The sequence below is a fragment of the Acomys minous genome (assembly GCF_964271855.1).
Source record: "Acomys minous genome assembly, chromosome: 2".
Taxonomy (NCBI): domain Eukaryota; kingdom Metazoa; phylum Chordata; class Mammalia; order Rodentia; family Muridae; genus Acomys; species Acomys minous.
The window spans coordinates 34,574,443-34,593,560 of record NC_140484.1 but is presented as its reverse complement, the minus strand read 5'-3'; the positions used below and the strand labels follow the sequence as shown (position 1 = coordinate 34,593,560).

The 19,118-nt window shown below is 44.7% G+C and overlaps 1 protein-coding gene across 4 annotated transcripts in view; it reads left to right on the top strand.

Annotated features, from left to right (window-relative positions):
• The window catches only part of DOCK8 (dedicator of cytokinesis 8), a 204,464-nt gene that overhangs the window by 170,825 nt on the left and 14,521 nt on the right, over positions 1-19,118 (top strand). For all 4 annotated transcript variants that reach the window (XM_084771714.1, XM_084771715.1, XM_084771716.1 and 1 more), the window contains 8 exons: positions 147-299; positions 1,990-2,148; positions 4,150-4,250; positions 5,786-5,978; positions 10,784-10,927; positions 13,403-13,534; positions 14,186-14,320; positions 15,616-15,705. In XM_084771714.1, coding sequence (XP_084627840.1) covers positions 147-299; positions 1,990-2,148; positions 4,150-4,250; positions 5,786-5,978; positions 10,784-10,927; positions 13,403-13,534; positions 14,186-14,320; positions 15,616-15,705 — 1,107 coding nt within the window. The remainder of the gene's footprint in view (positions 1-146; positions 300-1,989; positions 2,149-4,149; positions 4,251-5,785; positions 5,979-10,783; positions 10,928-13,402; positions 13,535-14,185; positions 14,321-15,615; positions 15,706-19,118) is intronic.

The window sequence follows — 19,118 nt, the reverse complement described above, 5'->3', positions numbered from 1 at the left end:
CTTGCAGCTCATTTTGTTTATGGAGAACTACATTAACCCTTCAGGCTCTTTGCTTGTCCAAACAGACATTTGCATGCTGCGACAGCCAGCCAGAGAGCTTGTGAAAGTGCTCAGTGATGCCTAATGGCCCCCTGTGCCTCTTCTAGTTTGGAGACCTGCTGTTCGAGGAGGAGATGGAGCAGTGTGCGGACCTGTGTCAGCGAGTGCTACATCACTGCAGCAGCAGCATGGACGTCACTCGGAGCCAAGCCTGTGCCACCCTGTACCTCCTCATGCGATTCAGTTTTGGAGCCACCAGTGTAAGCACAGAATCCGGAGAGCGCATGAAGGCAAAGCCTAGGCAGAGGGGGGCTTTGTGGTGTAGCTCTTACTTCTGCCCTGTGAGGAAGACACCAGGGAGTCTGCAGATGGGCACCAGCATCTGAGAGTGAGGCAGGGCTGCAGGCTGTGGTGCTTCCCAGCAGCCAGAGTTCCCGCATACGACAGGACAAACAACAGGGCCAGGTTAAGGATTCAGAAAAGTGCATCCTGTTCTAAAGTCTGAATCAGCACCAGTTCTGGATGGTACCAGGACAGTTTGTGGATAAGAATGACAAATTATTGTCATCTGGGCCTGGGTGGGGGTGAGAAAGGAAAGGTCTCACTATGTAGCTCTGGCTGTCCTGGAACTCACTATATTAGCCAGGCTGACCTGAAACTTAATGTGTAGACCAGGCTGATCTCAAACTCAGAGATCTACCTCCCGAATGCTGGGATTAAAATTGTGAGTCATCATGCCTGGCTTGGACCTGAATTTTAAGTGAAACAGACATTTGGGGGCTCAGTTTCATAGCAAACCTTGGCCTTAGTCTGTGCATATTTAAGAATATAAGCTTGGGATTCTACTTGCTGTCAGTAAGCACCTTTTTAAAAAATGTTTTAAAGCTGGGTGTGGTAGTGCACACCTTTAACCCTAGCACTCTGGACGTAGGGGCAGGCAGATCTCTGAGTTCGAGACCAGCCTGGTCTACAGAGTAAGTCACAGGACAGACAGAAAAGCCCTGTCTGAGAAGGGGTGGAACACTATGTTTTATTCTAAACTTTGTAAAAGAAGATCTCTAACCTCAGAAAAGAATTTACAGATGGATCAGGGAGCAGATAAGTGTGCCCAGCGATGGGGACTCCCTGGGGTTTTGTTTTTCTTTCTCTTATTTTTGTCTGTTTTATGTTAATTCTGGGAATTGAACTCATATACCCCTGGCCCTGGTCCTCACAATATGTTAGGGAAAACTGTTTAAAAGCTATAAAAGGGCTGGAGAGATGGCTTAGAGATTAAGAGCATTGTCTGTTCTTCCAAAGGTCCTGAGTTCAATTCCCAGCAACAATATGGCAGCTCACAACCATCTATAATAAGATCTGGTGCCCTCTTCTGGTGTGCAGGCACACGTGTGGGCAGCACATTAAGTAAATAATAAATACATCTTTAAAAAAAAAAACCTGTAGGATATGCTCCTTTGGGTGGCTGTGCTTTTCCACAGTCCTGAGAGAAAAGAAGATGCAAAAAAAGCTACTACTCACTTCAAATCCAAAATCTCAAAAGTACTACCTTAGCAGATCTCTGTGAGTTTGAGCCCAGCCTGCTCTACAGAGAAAGCTCCAGGGCAGCCAGAGTTATACAATGAAACCCTGCTCAAACAAACAAACAAACAAATGGCTGGCTGCCTTAGAACTTTCTAAGAGACTCCTGACACTAGAGCTTGTGACCAACTTTTAACAATATTTCAGCCTTGCATTGTGGCGGCAGCCCAAACACAATGAAAATTTAAAGGGAGGCTGACAGATTTATGGGAGCATACAATCCATCCAACCCATTTCAACAGTAATGTGAATCTTGTGCAGAGTGTAGCTCACAATTTATTGAGAGAAAAGGAAATGCTTAAATAAACACTGGGAGCCTCCCATTAGTTACTTGCTGACTGTCTCTTGTTTGCTTCATCTTTTCTGATGCAGAACTTTGCAAGAGTAAAGATGCAGGTAACCATGGCACTGGCATCCTTGGTAGGCAAAGCACCGGACTTCAACGAAGAGCACCTGAGAAGGTCCTTGAGGACAATTCTGGCCTATTCAGAAGAGGACATGGCCATGCAGACAACTCATTTTCCCATGCAGGTAGACCCATGGACATACCTCGTCTTATGCATGAATTTGAGACTAACCAGTTATAAGCATACATATTTATATTTTTGTATATAAAACTATGTGTGTTATATATGTGATTTGCAGATATTTATAACCTGTCCTATATTTGCCTGTCTCCATGCTTAAGAAATGCAGTACACGCACCACTGTCCTAAACTCCCAAGATGCCAAGAGTCAGCCGGGCGGTGGTGACACATACCTTTAATCCCAGCACTTGGGAGGCAGAGGCAGTCGGATCCCTGTGAGTTCAAGGCCAGCCTGGTCTACAGAGTGAGTTCCAGGACAGCTAGCGCTGTTACACAGAGAAACCTTGTCTCAGAAAAAAACAAAAACAAAACCAAAACCAAAACAAACAAAAAAGATGCCACGAGTCTCCTGGAGAGCACGGTCCCCAAACAATAAGAGGTGACACAAGAAAAGTGATAAATATACAGTTACAAATACTGTATAAAATTTAGGAAAGGGGCCGGGTAGTGTGGTGCACCCCTTTAATCCCAGCGCTCAGGAGGCAGAGGCAGGTGGATCCCTATGAGGTTGAGACCAGCATGGTCTACAAAGCAAGTCCAGGACAGCCAAGGCTACACAGAGAAACCCTGTCTCAAAAAACAAACAAAAAACCCAGAAATATACACATGGCATATATTCACTTATAATTGGACACTAGACCAACAGAGATGTCCCTTGAAAGTCTTCACTTAGCCAGAGATTGGGATAGATACTGGCACTTCCTAATGGGACTCTAGGTGAGAGAGGTAAGGAAGAATGGGGAAATAGAAGGATCCAGAAGATCTTAGAAACCTACAAGAAGACCATTAAGGCTGGCAGATCTGGACCCACGTGGGTCTGCTCAAACTACTGTACCAACCAAGGACAATGCATGCAGTAGACATGGTACCCCTATCCAGATCTAGCCAAGGGACAGCGCATGCTCCACAATTGTGTGGAGAGCAGGGACTGACTCAGACATGAACTCTGGTGCCCCCTATTAGACCACTTCCCCTGGGTGGGGAGACCTGGTGACACTCAGAGGAAGAGTAAGCAGGCTACCAGGAAGAGACCTGATAGGCTGTGATTTTATAGTGGGGGACAAGGTCCCTCTCTGTCACAGACCTAGGGGAGGGGAATAGGATGAATGAGGGAGGGAGGGGAGAACGGGAAGATGCAAGTGAGATATAATCTGAATAAACTACTTAAATAAAGGGAAAAAAAACCAAAGATTTAGGAAAGGGAGTATAGGGGTTAATGTAATCTAGTAGTAGGGCCGAGAATACACACAAAACCCTGGGATTGATCCCTGTCACTCCAAAAAGTAGATAGATAGATAGATAGATAGATAGATAGATAGATAGATAGATAGATAGAGACAGACAGACAGACAGACAGACAGACAGACAGACAGACAGACAAAGGGGTGATTAATGAAAAAATAGTGGTCTGGAAATATAGTAGCAGAGAGCAATCAAATTTCTAGGGTAGGATTTAGGAGAGAGGGAGAGGAAGTAAGGAGCACAAGTGATAATAGTTTGTGTGGACCACACCGACCGGAAGATCCCAGTTAAGAAGAACTTGTAAAAAAAAAAAAAAAAAAAAAAAAGATAAGTCCTAAAGAAAGTGATGCCAAGTAAAAGATGCCCGTAAGTGAAAGATGCAGCCTGTGTCTGCCTTTTAAGTCCAGCCCTTGGCCTACGCTGGGTAGGTTCACACAGCCTGACAGTCCAGAGTAGTTTTAAACCTTTGCCGTTCACAGATAACCAAAACTCATTCAAACTTTAATCCCAAGGTGTTAGAAAGGAAGCTGGTGCAAGGATGCAGGGCTGCATCCCAGGATCCCAGGCCATAGCACCTGCAGGCCTCGGAGTGCACAGATGAAAACTGCCCAGAAGACTTGAATTCTCTCCACCTCGATCGCTGCCTCTCTCTGAGCCACGCCTTGCCCTGCACTTTACTGTTTGCATTTCTCCTTTTTTGCAGGTGGAGGAACTTCTCTGCAATCTAAACAGCATTTTATATGATACAGTGAAAATGAGGGAATTCCAGGAAGACCCTGAGATGCTCATGGACCTCATGTACAGGTAAACTCTCCTGAGTAGAGAGAAAGGGCATTGTTGTTGGCGCACGCCTTTAATCCCAGCACCCAGGAGGGAGAGGCAGGTGGGTTGATGTGAGTTCGAGAACAGCCTGGTCTACAGAAACAGAGTTCTAGGACAATGGTTAAGGCTATACAGAGAAACCCTGTCTTGAAAAACAAAAAACAAAGAAAAAAAAGGAAAGGCATTATGAATCTGGATATTTGTCTCAATGGGACTTCATCTTTTTCTTTTTTATTAATTTTTTATCTTATTCATATGTTTTGTTGACATGTATGTCTGGGCACCCTGTACGTATCTGGTGCCCATGGAGGCAAGAAGAGGGCATCAAATCCCCTGGGGCTGCAGTTATAGATGGTTATAAGCCACCAAGTGGGTGCTGAAAATCAAACCCAGATCTTCCAAAACAATCAGAGCTCTTGACCACTGAGCCATCTCTCAAGCCCCAATGGAGCACCTTCTAATGTTGTTATCATTGGTATCATGAGAAGAACAATTTCGGGGTAACATCCAACAATATATGAACACTAATGAGAAACTAGAGTTTGTTCATTCATAAATTTCCAGAAAGATCACCTTAACTTAAAATGCAATGTTTATTTTAAATATTATCTTCTGTCTACGATGAGAGAAAAGGATCATTGACTGCTGTGTGAATTGTTTCCTGTATGCTTGTGTTGCAGTTATACTCAGAACCAGAGACAGAAGTTACTGTGTACTTTAAGCCCTTTGTCCAGTAGTTTTGTGGAAAATTACTTACAGAAGTAAAATGCTCTGATCCATCATAAGAGGGATAGTACTTTTTCCTCCATTATAACTTTGAAATAAAAGGAAGGATATTTCTTGAGATACGTGAAAATGGACATCATTTTATCAGACTTTTTTCCCATAAGACTTCTACTAAGTGTTTTTATTTATTTATTTATTTTATTTTTTATTTTTATTTCTTTATTTTATTTATTTATTTATTTATTTATTTATTTATTTATTTTTGGTTTTTCAAGACAGGGTTTCTCTGTGTAGCCTTGGCTGTCCTAGATTCGCTTTGTAGACCAGGCTGGCCTCGAACTCACAGTGATCCACCTGCCTCTGCCTCCCAAATGCTAGGATTAAAGGTGTGCACTACCATGTCTGGCCTAAGTGTTCTTTCTTGGCATCCAGCACACCCTAGTCACCTAGACTTGGACAAAATGTTTACCTTTTCTCTTATTTTCTGAAATTGTGAATAAAACTATATTATATGGGAAAATAAAACTTTTTTTTTTTTAGTGAAGAAGGCAAGGTGTAGTGGCACATGCCTTTAATCCCAGCACTTGGGAGACAGAGTCAGGCAGATTGTTGTGAGTTTGAGGCCAGCCTGGTCTACAAAGTGAGTCCAGGACAGCCAAGGCTACACAGAGAAACCCTGTCTCGAAAAACTAAAAAGAAAAAGAAAAAGAAGAAGAAAATCAAAGTGCCCCCCACTGTAAGAGTGGTGCCATTGCAAGGTTGCCCACGAAACTTTCTCAATCTGTCTTCAGAATTGCCAAGAGCTACCAGGCATCTCCTGACCTGCGGCTGACCTGGCTCCAGAACATGGCAGAAAAACACACCAAGAAGAAGTGCTTCACAGAGGCCGCCATGTGCCTGGTGCATGCGGCTGCCTTGGTGGCAGAGTACCTGAGCATGCTGGAGGACCACAGCTACCTGCCCGTGGGCAGCGTCAGCTTTCAGGTGGGCCAGGTGCAGCATCCAGCCAGGGGCTGGGGCCTTCCACCTGAGGGAGCGCGTCCACAGGCACCACGGGTGTTTCTGGGTGTTGCAGAGGGAGAAACCAAGGGTGTTCCCACCATTACTGTATCTGGTCCCAGTTGTCTGTGTCGCCACAGTTGAAAACCCCTGTGCTAAAGTGTTATCATTGCCTTGTCTAATGGCTTCTCCACCTTTTCAGACATATTTATTACAGTAATGATACTTAGAGGAAACAGGAGCTCTGGGAGATATGCGCAGACATTTTTGACATTTGAACATCCCCATAAACCTGTGAAAGCAGGAGATAAGGGAGGTAGTGTTACTTCCATTTCACAGATGTAAGAAACAAGACAGCAATTTTTAAAGATCATTTAAAGTCCTCCCAAAACATTTGTATTTGGCTTATATACTGGCAAGAAGGGAACGCTGCTGGAATGACTTTCTCGAGGTCTAGCCCCTCAATTCTGCTCACACTCTTGTCCAGAATTAAGAAAGAATCAAGCTGGGTGGTGGCGGCGCACACCTTTAATCCCAGCACTCAGGAGGCGGAGGCAGGTGGATTGCTGTGAGTTCAAGGCCAGCCTGGTCTACAAAGCGAGTCCAGGACAGCCAAGGCTACACAGAGAAACCCTGTCTTGAAAAACTCAAAAAAAGAGAGAATCAGATTGACCTGAGATGGGAAAGAAATGGCTGAGTGGATGGTATCTGAGGCTAACCCGAAAGTCACACACAGCCAACAAAGGCAAATTGTGCCACAGTTCAGATGGGACCACCTCCTGGCTGCTTGGGTTGTTGTTACTCTGTAGATTAATATGCTGGTTAAAGGGCAGAAAAGCCCCAAACAGGAGTGTTATGAGTAGTTTCTCTTAAAGAGACGACCATCCCTGCAGCTTACAGCTACCAGACTTCAGTCATGGACCATCTCCAGTCAGACTTAGGGAGTCAAGAGACAAGCGTTTGTATTGTCCTTGTTTGAACTCCCATGGCTCATTGTGTGAAAGGCTTTGTTCTTCAACATAGTTTTGTGATGGCTCTGTAAAGGAGAAAGAAAAGACGACTCTCAGTAGCTTTCCCAGGCTTAGAGAAAAAGACACTGAAACTGTTGCTGGTGGAGCCCGGATCTCTGGGTATCTAGAGGCCTGTTCATCTGCAAGCTAGGCTTTATCTCAGCTCACTGCTTCTCCTTTCTTACAGTCCACAGCAACAAAAGCATTTACTCTTTGATTTCATTGTAGTCTCAATTCAGAAACGTTTGTAAGAAAACCTAGTTAAGTTCTCGTTCAGAAGCATAAAAGCATTACATCTGATTTTGAGCCAAGTGAATAAGGAAGTTTAAAAAAATGATTTAAGCACATCTTTTATTTTGTCCACGTACCTACTGCTGCAGTGTTGTAGCAAGCCCCTCCAGCTCCTCCAAGACCCTCAGACTTGTCCCTTCATACTGAACTGCCTCAGCCCTTTTCTCATTTCATCTCCTAAGCTACTTCTTCTAGATCGCTAATGCTTTTTCCCAATTGCTGTATTTTACTTAGCACTTAATGCTTAAATATTAATCAAATTCATTTGATATTTTCTAAAGATTTATTTATTTATTTATTTATTTATTTATTTATTTATTTATTATGTATACAGTGCTATGCCTGCATGTACACCTGCAGGCCAGAAGAGGGCATCAGATCACTTTATAGATGGTTGTGAGCCACCATGTGGTTGCTGGGAATTAAACTCAGGACCTCTGGAAGAGCAGTCAGTGCTCTTAACCACTGAGCCATCTCTCCAGCCCTTCATTGATATTTTTATGTTGACTAAGCCTTACTTTATCCTTATTTTACTTATAATTCAATTGGCTTTCTTATTCTGATAGATGCCAAGGTAAATGAAATTCCAGAACCCCTGGGGAAGTCCACATTATTCTCACATGGGCGTATACAGATCTGTCTTTTTATATATCTTTATTCATTCCTCCTTTTTTGTTTGTTTGTTTTGGCTTTTTGTTGTTTTGTTTTATAGTATTTTTATTGTTGTTATTGTTGTTGTTGTTGCTGCTGCTGCTGCTGCTGCTGCTACTGCTACTGCTGCTGCTATTTGGAACAAGGTCTTATGATGTATACCCCTGGCTAGCCTGGTATTCCCTAGGCTTAAATTCACAGAGATCTGCCTGCCTTGTGCCACCAAGTGCTGGGATTAAAGGCATGTGCCACCATGCTAGGCTAGCCATTCTTTCTTTTACAGAATATGCACTGAACATTTATCCTGTCCAAGGGAACTCTATATTCTAGCCAGAGACATCATATAACTAACTATCCTGTTCCTTATTTTGTAACAATTAATGATAAATAAAATTATAAAGGACACAAGATGCTGTGGGCATGTATGGTGTGGCCCAGACTGGGGTCAGGGAAAATGATGGAGATTGCGAGAAGGAAGGAGGAAGGAACTGTGAAGTGTGAGGGCTTCTTAGCATGCAGAACATGAAGAACCAGATGTCCTTGGATACAGAACAGACTCCAAGCCATGCTGATGTCTAGGGGAGAGTTCTTATTTCTCTCTAAAGAACCCTATGATTGTCAGTATGGAAATGGGTGCTTGAAAGTGAGTGACACCACGCCCACAGTAACCTAAGGTGACATGGAATTCGTCAGCCTGTATAGGGAAACTAGCCCTCAGTAGCACTTGCCAGTCTAGACCTAGAGACAGAAATTCATCAGACCAAGGTGTTGTCACCACCGCTTGTCCTAGCCTTCTGTGGTGTGGGCATCATTCTTCACAGGCAGAATTTCTGCACCAATGGATGGAGATTGAAGACTAAGAGGAAAGTGAAATCCCTCTTTTCTAGAAGTTACAGAGAAAGTCTCAGGGCATCTTATTGGTTCTCACCAGGTTATATGTTTGTCCCTGAACCAATCATAATGGCCAAAGTAGTAAGATGGTTGATTTTTCTGCGCCAGAGGCACAGGTCACACTGAACATTACCAGTGGTTTTTCTAAAAGGAAACGAGAACGCTTTATGTGGCAGGAGACTGTGGTAGCAGCAGGTATGCTCTGCTGATTGCCGTCTCTCTTCTTTCCTTCCTTCCTTCTTCCCTCCCTCACCCTCTTGGTTTCTTTGGGCTGGTCTTGAACTCACAGAGATCCATCTGCCCCAGCCTCGAAAGTACTAGGATTTTAGGCATATGCCACTGTGCCTGGCTCTACCACTGATTTCTGAAATATTCTGCTTTAGTTTTTAATCTTGCTGTATGAAATAAAATTAAGCCTCTGGGAACAACTTGTGAAGTGGAGATAATGTTCAGGAGAAATAACTTGGAAGTCACCGAGGTCCAAGCCACTGAGATCGTTGGAATTCTATCCCTGGAGTGCACTCAGTACTGATCTCACAGACAAGAGATATGGATGTGGGCTCAAATCCTGCTTTTACGTTTGCCTCCCTCCCTCCGAAGCCAGGAGTGCCTTCCCAGAATCTTTTCCCCCGTGACTTACAGCTACTGAGCTGCCCAGTTCATTCCTCTACATGGAGAAAAACCACATACACTTCCAGTAGTGCTGGCAACCCAAGTGGTTAAATACTTTCAGCTATATTCCTTATCCCTTGTGCCGTCTGTTCATTGTAATATTCTAGATTGGTCACAAAGGACTTCGAAAAGCTCTGTTTGTGTTCATAAAACTATCCCAATGTAACTGTGCAGGGACAGGTTATGGCGACCACCTCTTTATGGATTCCCAGCGGCGACTCCCTTTGATCTTGTTAGGCAAGTCAGAAGGCAGACAGCGTTTATTTCACAAAGTGCATCTGAGCAGTTGCTAGTGGCTGACGGGAACGCTAATGCTGGGAGTTTTAAAGTGTATCCAGCTTCCAGGGGACAAAGTGTTATCATTGGTGAGTTATGCCTGCTACATGCACACAGTAGGAAGGAGTGGCTGTGTGCTGTTTGCCATCCCCACACAATGGAGCTTTCCCCATTTCCTCTTTACACTACGGTTACTCCTTCCATAGCTATAAGGCAAGAATTCTCTTCTTGGCCTATCAGAAGTATTAACGTCACTGGCAGGGCTGGAGCTTAGATGAGGCAGGCCAGGTATGTGCAGCACAAAATATAGAGAAATTCACCGTCAGCATCAAGCAAGTCCCAAGTCAGCAGTTCCCTGCCCCGGAACAAGAATGCTTCCTGAAGTCTTGTGCCCTGGCCTTCTCATTTGAGCCAATTCGGCCCTTACATTCCCTGTAAGATGAATGTCTTATCTAGTTTAAAGGAAAAGCACATAGAAATGGGGGGGGGGCAGGGCAGGGTACAGTTTCTGAACTACATGAAAGCATCTGTAAAGAAGACATGCTCTTCACTGCTTTCTTATGTAGTATTATGCTTACGTAGCTCAAGGTCAAGACAGCAGGAGCAGTAAGTATGCTTCAGCCCAACTCCCCAAAGCCAAAGGTTCATGCAGCCGGCAGAACAGGAATCCATTTTCTGCTCACTGGCCTTGCCCTTTAAAATCCAAGAGTCTCCTTATTTGTCCCTTAGGGTTATCTCACTAACAAGAAGGTTGTTTCAGCTAAGGGAAAGTATCCTTTCTAGAAAGTTCCTTTGTGGAGTTTGATGACAAGTTTGCTCAGTGTGACCTTTCAAAATGAAGGGCCATCAGAAGCTCATGCGGATGGAATCACAGACTCCTGTAATCACAGCCTGGTAAAGGTCGTAGAGCGTAGCATCTTTATCCTACACTGTCTGGTTCTGTGGTCCCTTATTTGTCAGGTCCTCTGTCCCATAGGCTCATAGTAAATTCTCTTACAGAATATCTCTTCCAATGTGCTGGAGGAGTCTGCAGTCTCTGATGACACCTTGTCACCCGATGAGGATGGAGTGTGCTCTGGCCGGTACTTCACCGAGAGTGGATTGGTGGGCCTCCTGGAGCAGGCTGCAGAGCTCTTCAGCACGGTCAGTGCCTAAAAGGCTCATTCAGCCCTTCCTCACACTCACGGTGGGGTGGCGTGCAGGACAGGGCTGGGCCCATCCATGACTTCCAAGTCCACACTAGCATCAGTTCTCCAAGGGAAGAGAGAAAGCCTTTCATGGTGGACTTACTCTGAATTCCTCGCTCATTGGCCAGGAGCAGTGTCACAGTGTTCTCTCCATGTAATAGGGTGGAAATTAAGCCACAGAGAGGTGAGACAGCCTGCCCCGGGTTACACAGTCAAAGATGAGGCATATTCTCACTCCCTCATTTCCCCACTCACAGGAAAAAGTAGGGGAGGAGCCACTGAGGGGGCCCCTGACATCTCCCCTCTGACACTCAGTTGGTCTCCAAGGCTATACAGACCAGGGCAGCTCAGAGAGATGGGACAACGGAAGCCAAGAGCCATCCCTTAGCGCAACCTGGGTCTGACTCATAGGAAGAAGTAAAGCATAGAAAACTCATTGCAGCTCAGGTTGAGGAGACAAATCACTCATTGCCCTCCCCCACATAGGGAAGCCAAGGAAATTTAATGCCTTGTTTACCTGGTCCCTTCTGTTCTCTTCCCTATATTATTTTACTTATTTTCTTCTCTTCACCTCTAAAGTTCCTCTTTATGCTTTCCATGTATTCAAACTATTGTATTCACTGCCTTTGTTTCCCTTTGTTTTCTATTTTAGAAATCAGAAAGAAAAGGTTTTCTTAATTAATTTTAGTTACAAAACTAGCTTACTACATTTTCCCTTATCTTTGTACTTTTTCCATACACACACACACACACACACACACACACACACACACACACACACACCATACCACACACACACACACACATACCCCATACCACACACACGCAGCACCCATATACCTTTACTTTCTGAAATCGTAGAAAATCAGATGGTTAGAGCCCCAGAAGTTCCCCTGAGGCCCTGCGTCTGGCTAGAGAACTTCTGGTAAGCTCAAAAGTCACAAGCCCACCTCTCGGAGCCTCTTCTTTTTTTTTTTTTTTTTTTTCTCCAGAAAAACCATTTTGAATTCTATTCATTCATACATGAAACTGGAATGCTTAACATCTAGTTTTACAATATTACCAGTTTCCAAGACACATTTAAAAATACAAGGCCTTTACAATAAAATTTAGTGAAATATACTAAGTATAGAATTAGATGTATTGACATACAAAATTTGGAAAATATTTACCATAGTTTTTAATTTTGCCAGGCATTTAAAAGAGAAGCTAGATTTTACAAGTAGACACTTTTTTTTTACATTTTTAAAATTAATTTATTCATATTACATCTCAGTTGTTAGCCCTTCCCATGTATCCTCCCATTCCTCCCTTCCTCCCACTTCCCCCCTACTCCCCTCCCCTCCCCTAAGTCTGTGTCTGAGGGGGACCTTCTCCCCCTGTATATGCTCATACGATATCAAGTCTCTCCTTGGTGACCTATTATCTTTCCTCTGAGTGCCACCAGGCATCTCCGTCCAAGGGACATGTTCAAATATGGGGCACCAGAGTTTGTGTGAAAGTTAGATCTCCTTCTCCACTCAACAGTGGAGAATGTCCATCGGCTAGTCCGGGTAGGGGTTCAAGGTTTACTGCCTATTTTTTCCTTGGCTGTTGCCACAGTTTGCGGAGGACCCCAGGGCCCAGACTCGCCTGTAGTTTTCCAGGACCCGCTGGATCCTTCTATTTCCTCTTTCTCCCAGGCTTCTCACACCTAAAGTTTCAATAGGATGTCCTCCCCTCTTACCCACTATCCTGGTAGGTACAGTTTTTTATGGGGACGTACACCTTGGACTAGTGTCTCAATATAAGTGAGTATATACCATTTAGCTCTTTTTGCTTCTGTGTGAACTCACTCATTATGACAATTTCTAGTTCAATCCATTTGTCCACAAATTTTGGAAATTCCTTGTTTTTAATAGCTGAGTAGGATTCCATAGTGTAAATGTACCACAGTTTCTTTATCCATTCTTCTATTGAGGGACACGTAGGTTGTTTCCAAGTTCTGGCTATTATGAATAAGGCAGCTATGAACATGGTTGAGCATATGTCCCTGTTGTGTGGTAGTGCATCCTCTGGGTATATTCCAAGGAGTGGAATAGCTGGGTCTTGAGGAAGCCCTATTCCCATTTTTCTGAGAAAGCACCAGATAGCTTTCCAAAGTGGTTGTACTAGTTTGCATTCCCACCAGCAATGCAGGAGTGTTCCTCTTTCTCGGAGCCTCTTCTTAATGCCTGTGCTACCTCCTCCCTAGTCTTAGTTTGTGAAAAGGTGCCAACCTGGTTAGCATCGCCATACAGAACCACTTACCAATGTGCCTGGTCTCCAAAGATGCCCAGACAGGTGTGGATTCCATAAAGCACTGTGATGCTCTCCTGCATGTTGTTTGCATAATTAACTCTGGTTCCTCTCCTTGAATTTCCAGTGCATTAAGTAATCTCCTCTTTCTCAGGGAGGCTTGTACGAGACAGTTAATGAAGTCTACAAGCTGGTCATCCCCATCCTGGAAGCACACAGAGATTTCCGGAAGCTGACCTCTACTCACGACAAGCTGCAGAAGGCCTTTGACAACATCATCAGCAAGGTAGCTGGGGATAAGCCTGGCCCATAGGTTCTGTTACTTGGTGTCAGGTGACCTTGCCTTAGTGATGCTCTACCATCTCCCGGCTACAGATGCTCGCTGAGCTCACCATTGCTGTAACTCTGCATCAAACAGGGAAGGGCTGGCACTATAGTGTGGCAGGCTGGGTTGCTTTATAGCTAGCACATGTGAGAATTTTTAAAATTGAATTAAATGAAGCCCTGGAAGTCTCTTTCTTCCTCTTCCTCCTCTTCCTCCTCATCTTTTTCTTTTTGGTTTGGTTTAGTTTGGGGGGTTGTTTATTTGTTTGTTTGTTTGTTTATTTTTCAAGACAGGGTTTCTCTGTATGGCCCTCACCGACCTAGACTCACTTTGTAGACCAGGCTGGCCTCAAACTCACAGAGATCTACCTGTGTCTACCTCCCCAAGTGCTGGGATTAAAAGTGTGTGCCACCATACCCAGCTCTTGGGATTTTTAAAAAATCAATGTTTCTGTAGTTTATTATATAAATATTAAATCTGCCTAACAGACAATTTTCTCTTAATGCCAACTGTGAGAACGAAATGTGCGCAGCCCAATAGCCAGTCCTTTTAGACCAATGGATCCCAAGTAACGAAACAGATAATGAGAGCTTCTCTTCTCTCCTGTGACAGGACCATAAAAGGATGTTTGGAACTTACTTCCGAGTTGGTTTCTACGGATCCAAATTTGGGGATTTGGATGAGCAGGAATTTGTGTACAAGGAGCCTGCAATTACAAAGCTTCCCGAGATCTCACATAGACTAGAGGTGAGAAAGTAGCATTGTGTGCTTGACCTTGTATATTCCCCCAAAACAAGGTGGAACATGCCATGAAGAAAAAAAAAAAAGATGGGCTTATTGCCAACCTCTATATACATTTTCTATGCTGCATTTGCAGTATGGAGTAGGCAGGATTGTGAGTACCATAAGATTTGGACATTTTTCCCTTGTATACTATGTGGGGTTTTTATAAAGTCTAAAATGTAAATCTTAAATAGTGATTCTCAAGACTGTATAAAATTCAGTCAGCATCCATGTTTACTCATCATCCCTTCCACGTGTTATCAAATATGCACCAACAGGCATTAGACATGTTCTTTTTACCTGAAGGTTTTCGTCTTGATTTTGGAGCAATCTGGCCAAACTACAGAATCATTTCCTCCACCCTCAGTGGTGAGGCTGTCCTTAAGTTGTCTCTAAATAACACATTCCACTCAGATATTAAGCAACTGGAGAGTAGCTATGCCAACCCCAGCTCCACCCTGGCAGCTACACTAAGAAACAGAAAACAGTAGTCAGTTCTCAAGGAGGAAGCAAAAAAAAAAAAAAAAAAAGAAACAGCATAGAGAAAAGTTGGAGAAAACTAAAGCAGAAATTGAGAGGAACAAATATGAGAGCCCTCGTGGGCTGAGAGAGCAGCATTCCTTGAAGTGTGGACATCTCACCAACGACTCCCGTTTATGTTCCTGCGCTGTTTGTTAGTTTGACTGTGTCCCCACTTACCACTGCAAAGCTTAAAAACTTGTGTTGCCCAGTTGTTCTTTGTATTCAGTCCTGCCAAATAGGGTAAGGACACTCAACTCCAGGAACCTGTGGCCTGGTCAGGTTGGGCAGCTTTCCCAAAATCATTCACTGCATGACAAGGAAAACTAGCCATTGGCCCAGGTTCTTACCCCCCTCATAGTGTGTCCTCTGCTTAAAATTAGAAGTGTGTTTCTTGTCTCCTTTCACGTTGTGGCTTGCCACATTATGGGAAGCCGGGCAACCTCCAAATTTCCAGGGTACAAAATGCTGGAATTGAACAGTGCCCTACTCATGGAGCTGACTCCAAAAAGATGATGATGCCGGCTGAATCTGAGACCTTGCATCTGTACTGTGGGGATGCTTAGGTACTAGAGTGTGCCGAACTTCCTTCTACTTTTATTTCTGTCTCAGGAAGTGCTTAGGTTTGCTTCTTAGCTCAGAGGGCCCATCAATAATCACCGACTCCTGCCTTGTGCTTGTTCCAAAGAATTGCATGCTTTCAAAATGAATTTCATATACCCTGGGCCTCTCTTCCCTAGGGATTTTATGGCCAGTGTTTTGGTGCAGAGTTTGTGGAAGTGATAAAAGACTCGACTCCTGTGGATAAAACCAAGTTGGATCCTAACAAGGTATGGAGAAAAAACAAAGCAAAAAGACAGCCATCAGACTCCACCCTGAAAGTACAATGTGACATTTCTGGATCTGGACTCTCCCAGTCCTTCAAATGCAACCATGTTTTGTTTTTGTTTTGAGGGGCAGTGCACACACGTGAGAGGGGCGTGTGCTCATGTGTACGCAGGTGCACTCTCCCTCTTATGCCCACATGTGGAAGCTAGAGGTTAGCACCAAGTGTCTTCTTCCATTATGCACCACCTTATTTTTTCTACCTGGAGTTCCCTGTTTGGCCAGTAAACCTGTCTCTATTGGTTCCCCCATTAACCCTAGCACTAGGGATGCACATGTGCAATGCAGTGCCACATTTGGCTTTTTATGTGGGTTCGGGGGACCTGAAGGTTCTCATGCTTACACAGCAAGCTCTTTACCCACTGAACCATCTCCTCCTCAGCCCATTTAGATTTTTCGAGACATGTTCTTGTTATGTAGGTCAGGCTGGCTACATACCAGCTGTATGTTTATCTAAATCTCTTCTTGTCATCCTCCCCCAGCCCTTGGGAATAGCTTTGGTTGTTTCTGTTTTGTAGATAAGAAAAAAGTTGAGGCTTGGAAACGTTTAATGGCAGGGCCACTGCTCTGACGTGAGGTCTGATGCCCACCCACGTTCTTCTTAATTACTGTGGCTCATTCGTGCATTTCTGTAAAAACTTTAAACTTTCTACTTAAAATATGTCTTAAAACTCCAACTTCTCAGCCGGGCATGGTGGCGCACGCCTTTAATCCCAGCACTCAGGAGGCAGAGGCAGGTGGATCGCTATGAGTTCGAGGCCAGCCTGGGTCTACAAAGCGAGTCCAGGACAGGCAAGGCTACACAGAGAGACCCTGCCTCAAAAAACGAAAACAAAAAACAAAACAAAAACAAAAACAAAAAACCCTCCAACTTCTGGGGCCTGGAGAAATGGTTGAGCAGTTAAGAGCACTTCCCACTCTCCCATAGGACCCAAGATTGCCTCCCTGCACCCTCATCAGGAGGTTCACAATAGTCTGTAACTCTAGCTGTATGGCGTCCAACGTGCGTTTGTGTGTGTGTGTGTGTGTGTATGTGTGTGTGTGTGTGTGTGTGTGTGTGTGTGTGTGTGTGTAATACAGCGGCTTCTGGCTGACAGCACTTAGTGACATTATTCAGGCATTCCTGCTAGCCACGTGCAGGATTGCTGCGGTAATGGAGGAAAGATGAGGGGCACAGGCTTCACTTCTCTCACTTCCATCCCGAGGTGTGTTCCATCCCACCCAGAGCTGATAGTGCTGTGCAATTCTGATGCTAGCAGCTCACGTGCAACACGGGGCTTTACAAGTTCAAGACTGCCCTTGTTTCCGACATGAGCCTCAGTTGGGGCCCCTACATCCCTTTCATCACCCACAGTTCTAGCTGGCTACAAATTTAGGAGTTCTCATGACACCCTTGGGTTAGACAATTCACCAGGAGGAGCTCAAGGACCGGAAGCAGTACCACGGTTCTGACAGCAGTTACACAGCAGTGGATACACAGAGTGCAAGGTCAGAGGGAGGGCAGGCTCTGTGCCCTCCCCATGTGGGTCCCTGAGTTCTGTCTCCCAGGATTACAGAAAGATGACCCTGATAGGGAGGAATTGGCCAAGTACAAGTCTTTCTACATCTGTCAGAACACTCACTCACTTGAGAGATGTTCCCTAGCTGAGGCCTGTGTATGCAGTCATGACAAGCACTGGACAGAAATATGTGGAGTCCTTGGAAGATAGGACTGGCTGTGTGCCCACAGTGATCTGAATACAGCCCAAGTGACCTCCCCACCACCACGGATGGCCTTTCCCATCTTTTAAAATTCCCAGGGTAGGTTGTGAGTTTGGAATGAGACTCCTAACCCAGAATCACACCCAGATGTCATTATTCTAAAGCATGATTTACAGTGTGAGGTCAGTGGCCCACCCTTCTCCCTCTCCGTGTGAGTGTCCAAGCCTGCGTTCATTTCTTATTTCTATTCTTCTCCCTCGTGTTTTTAAAGAACTCTTCTTCATTAACAAGTACTCTTTCTCCTCTCCACCCCATCGTGCGTGTGTGTGTGTGTGTGTGTGTGTGTGTGTGTGTGTGTGTGTGTGTGTAATTCACTGGTATGTCGTTTGATGCACTTTGATACACACACATAGCCACTACCTTGACAGTCAAGGTACTAAACCATCCTGTCACTCTGAAATGTTTCCCTGGTCTCTTTTTGTCACCACTCTCTACTTTTCACTCAGCCTTCAGTGGTCACCAGGCTGAGCTGTATTCCCCAAGTCTGTATAGATTTGCCTTTCTGGAGGGTGTATATGTGGAAGCATGCAGCATACCGACCTCCGCTATGACTCGCCACATTGAAATAGTTCCTTCCTCGTCATGCCGAGTAGTATCCATTGTGTTGATGTACCACACCTGGCTATTATCTCCACTAGAGGGACATTTGGGAACTTTCTAGTTGTTTATTATGAACAATGTTGCTCTAGCTCCATGCTTCTCAGTCTTCCTAATGCTGTGACTCTTTAATGCGTACAGTTCCTCACATGGTGGTGACCCCCAACCACAAAATTATTTTTGTTGCTACTTCGTAACTATAATTCTGCTAGTGTTATAAATTATAATGGGGTGTGGTGGCGCACGCCTTTAATCCCAGCACTCAGGAGGCAGAGGCAGGCGGATCGCTGTGAGTTCAAGGGCAGCCTGGTCTACAAAGCAAGTCCAGGACAGCCAAGGCTACACAGAGAAACTCTGTCTCGAAAAACCAAAAATAAATAAATAAATAAATAATGCAGATATCTGATATGCAACTCCTGTGAAAGGGTCTTTCAATAACCTCCCCCCCAGGGGTCATGACCCACAGGTTGAGAACCGGTGCTCTAGACCATGGCCTGCTTGGGACTGATTTACTACTTTTCATTCCTCTCAGTGTTCTGTGACTTTCCTGAGGCATCTGTTTCTGTTCACCTATAGAGCGAGGGCAACAACAGATCAAAGAAAGGTGAATCGAGGAGTTTATTGGTGTCATTTAAGAGCATGGGTGTTCACCAGGAAACCCTCTCTGCAGTGTACAGGCAGCTCCACCACCAAAGAAACTCCTCCCCTCAGCAGCTGTTCGCAGCTTAAGCTTGGGGAGGAGAACGGCAAGCACAGAAGGAGGAGTGCCCATGGTCATGGAAAGGGCCCCTTAGCCTCCCCTCCGCCTTCATGCGGGCGATCCTAGATGCTCTGATGCAAGACCGCAAGAAGTACACCCAAGAAAAGACCCACACAGACACGTGTGTACACACGTGGGAGTGGGCTTCCTGGGCGGGTGTCTTTTAGCTGCATAATGTCCTTTGGCTTATAGAGTAGCCATGCGTTTTGCACTCCTGGTGCCCATTTGAGCATTCCAGTC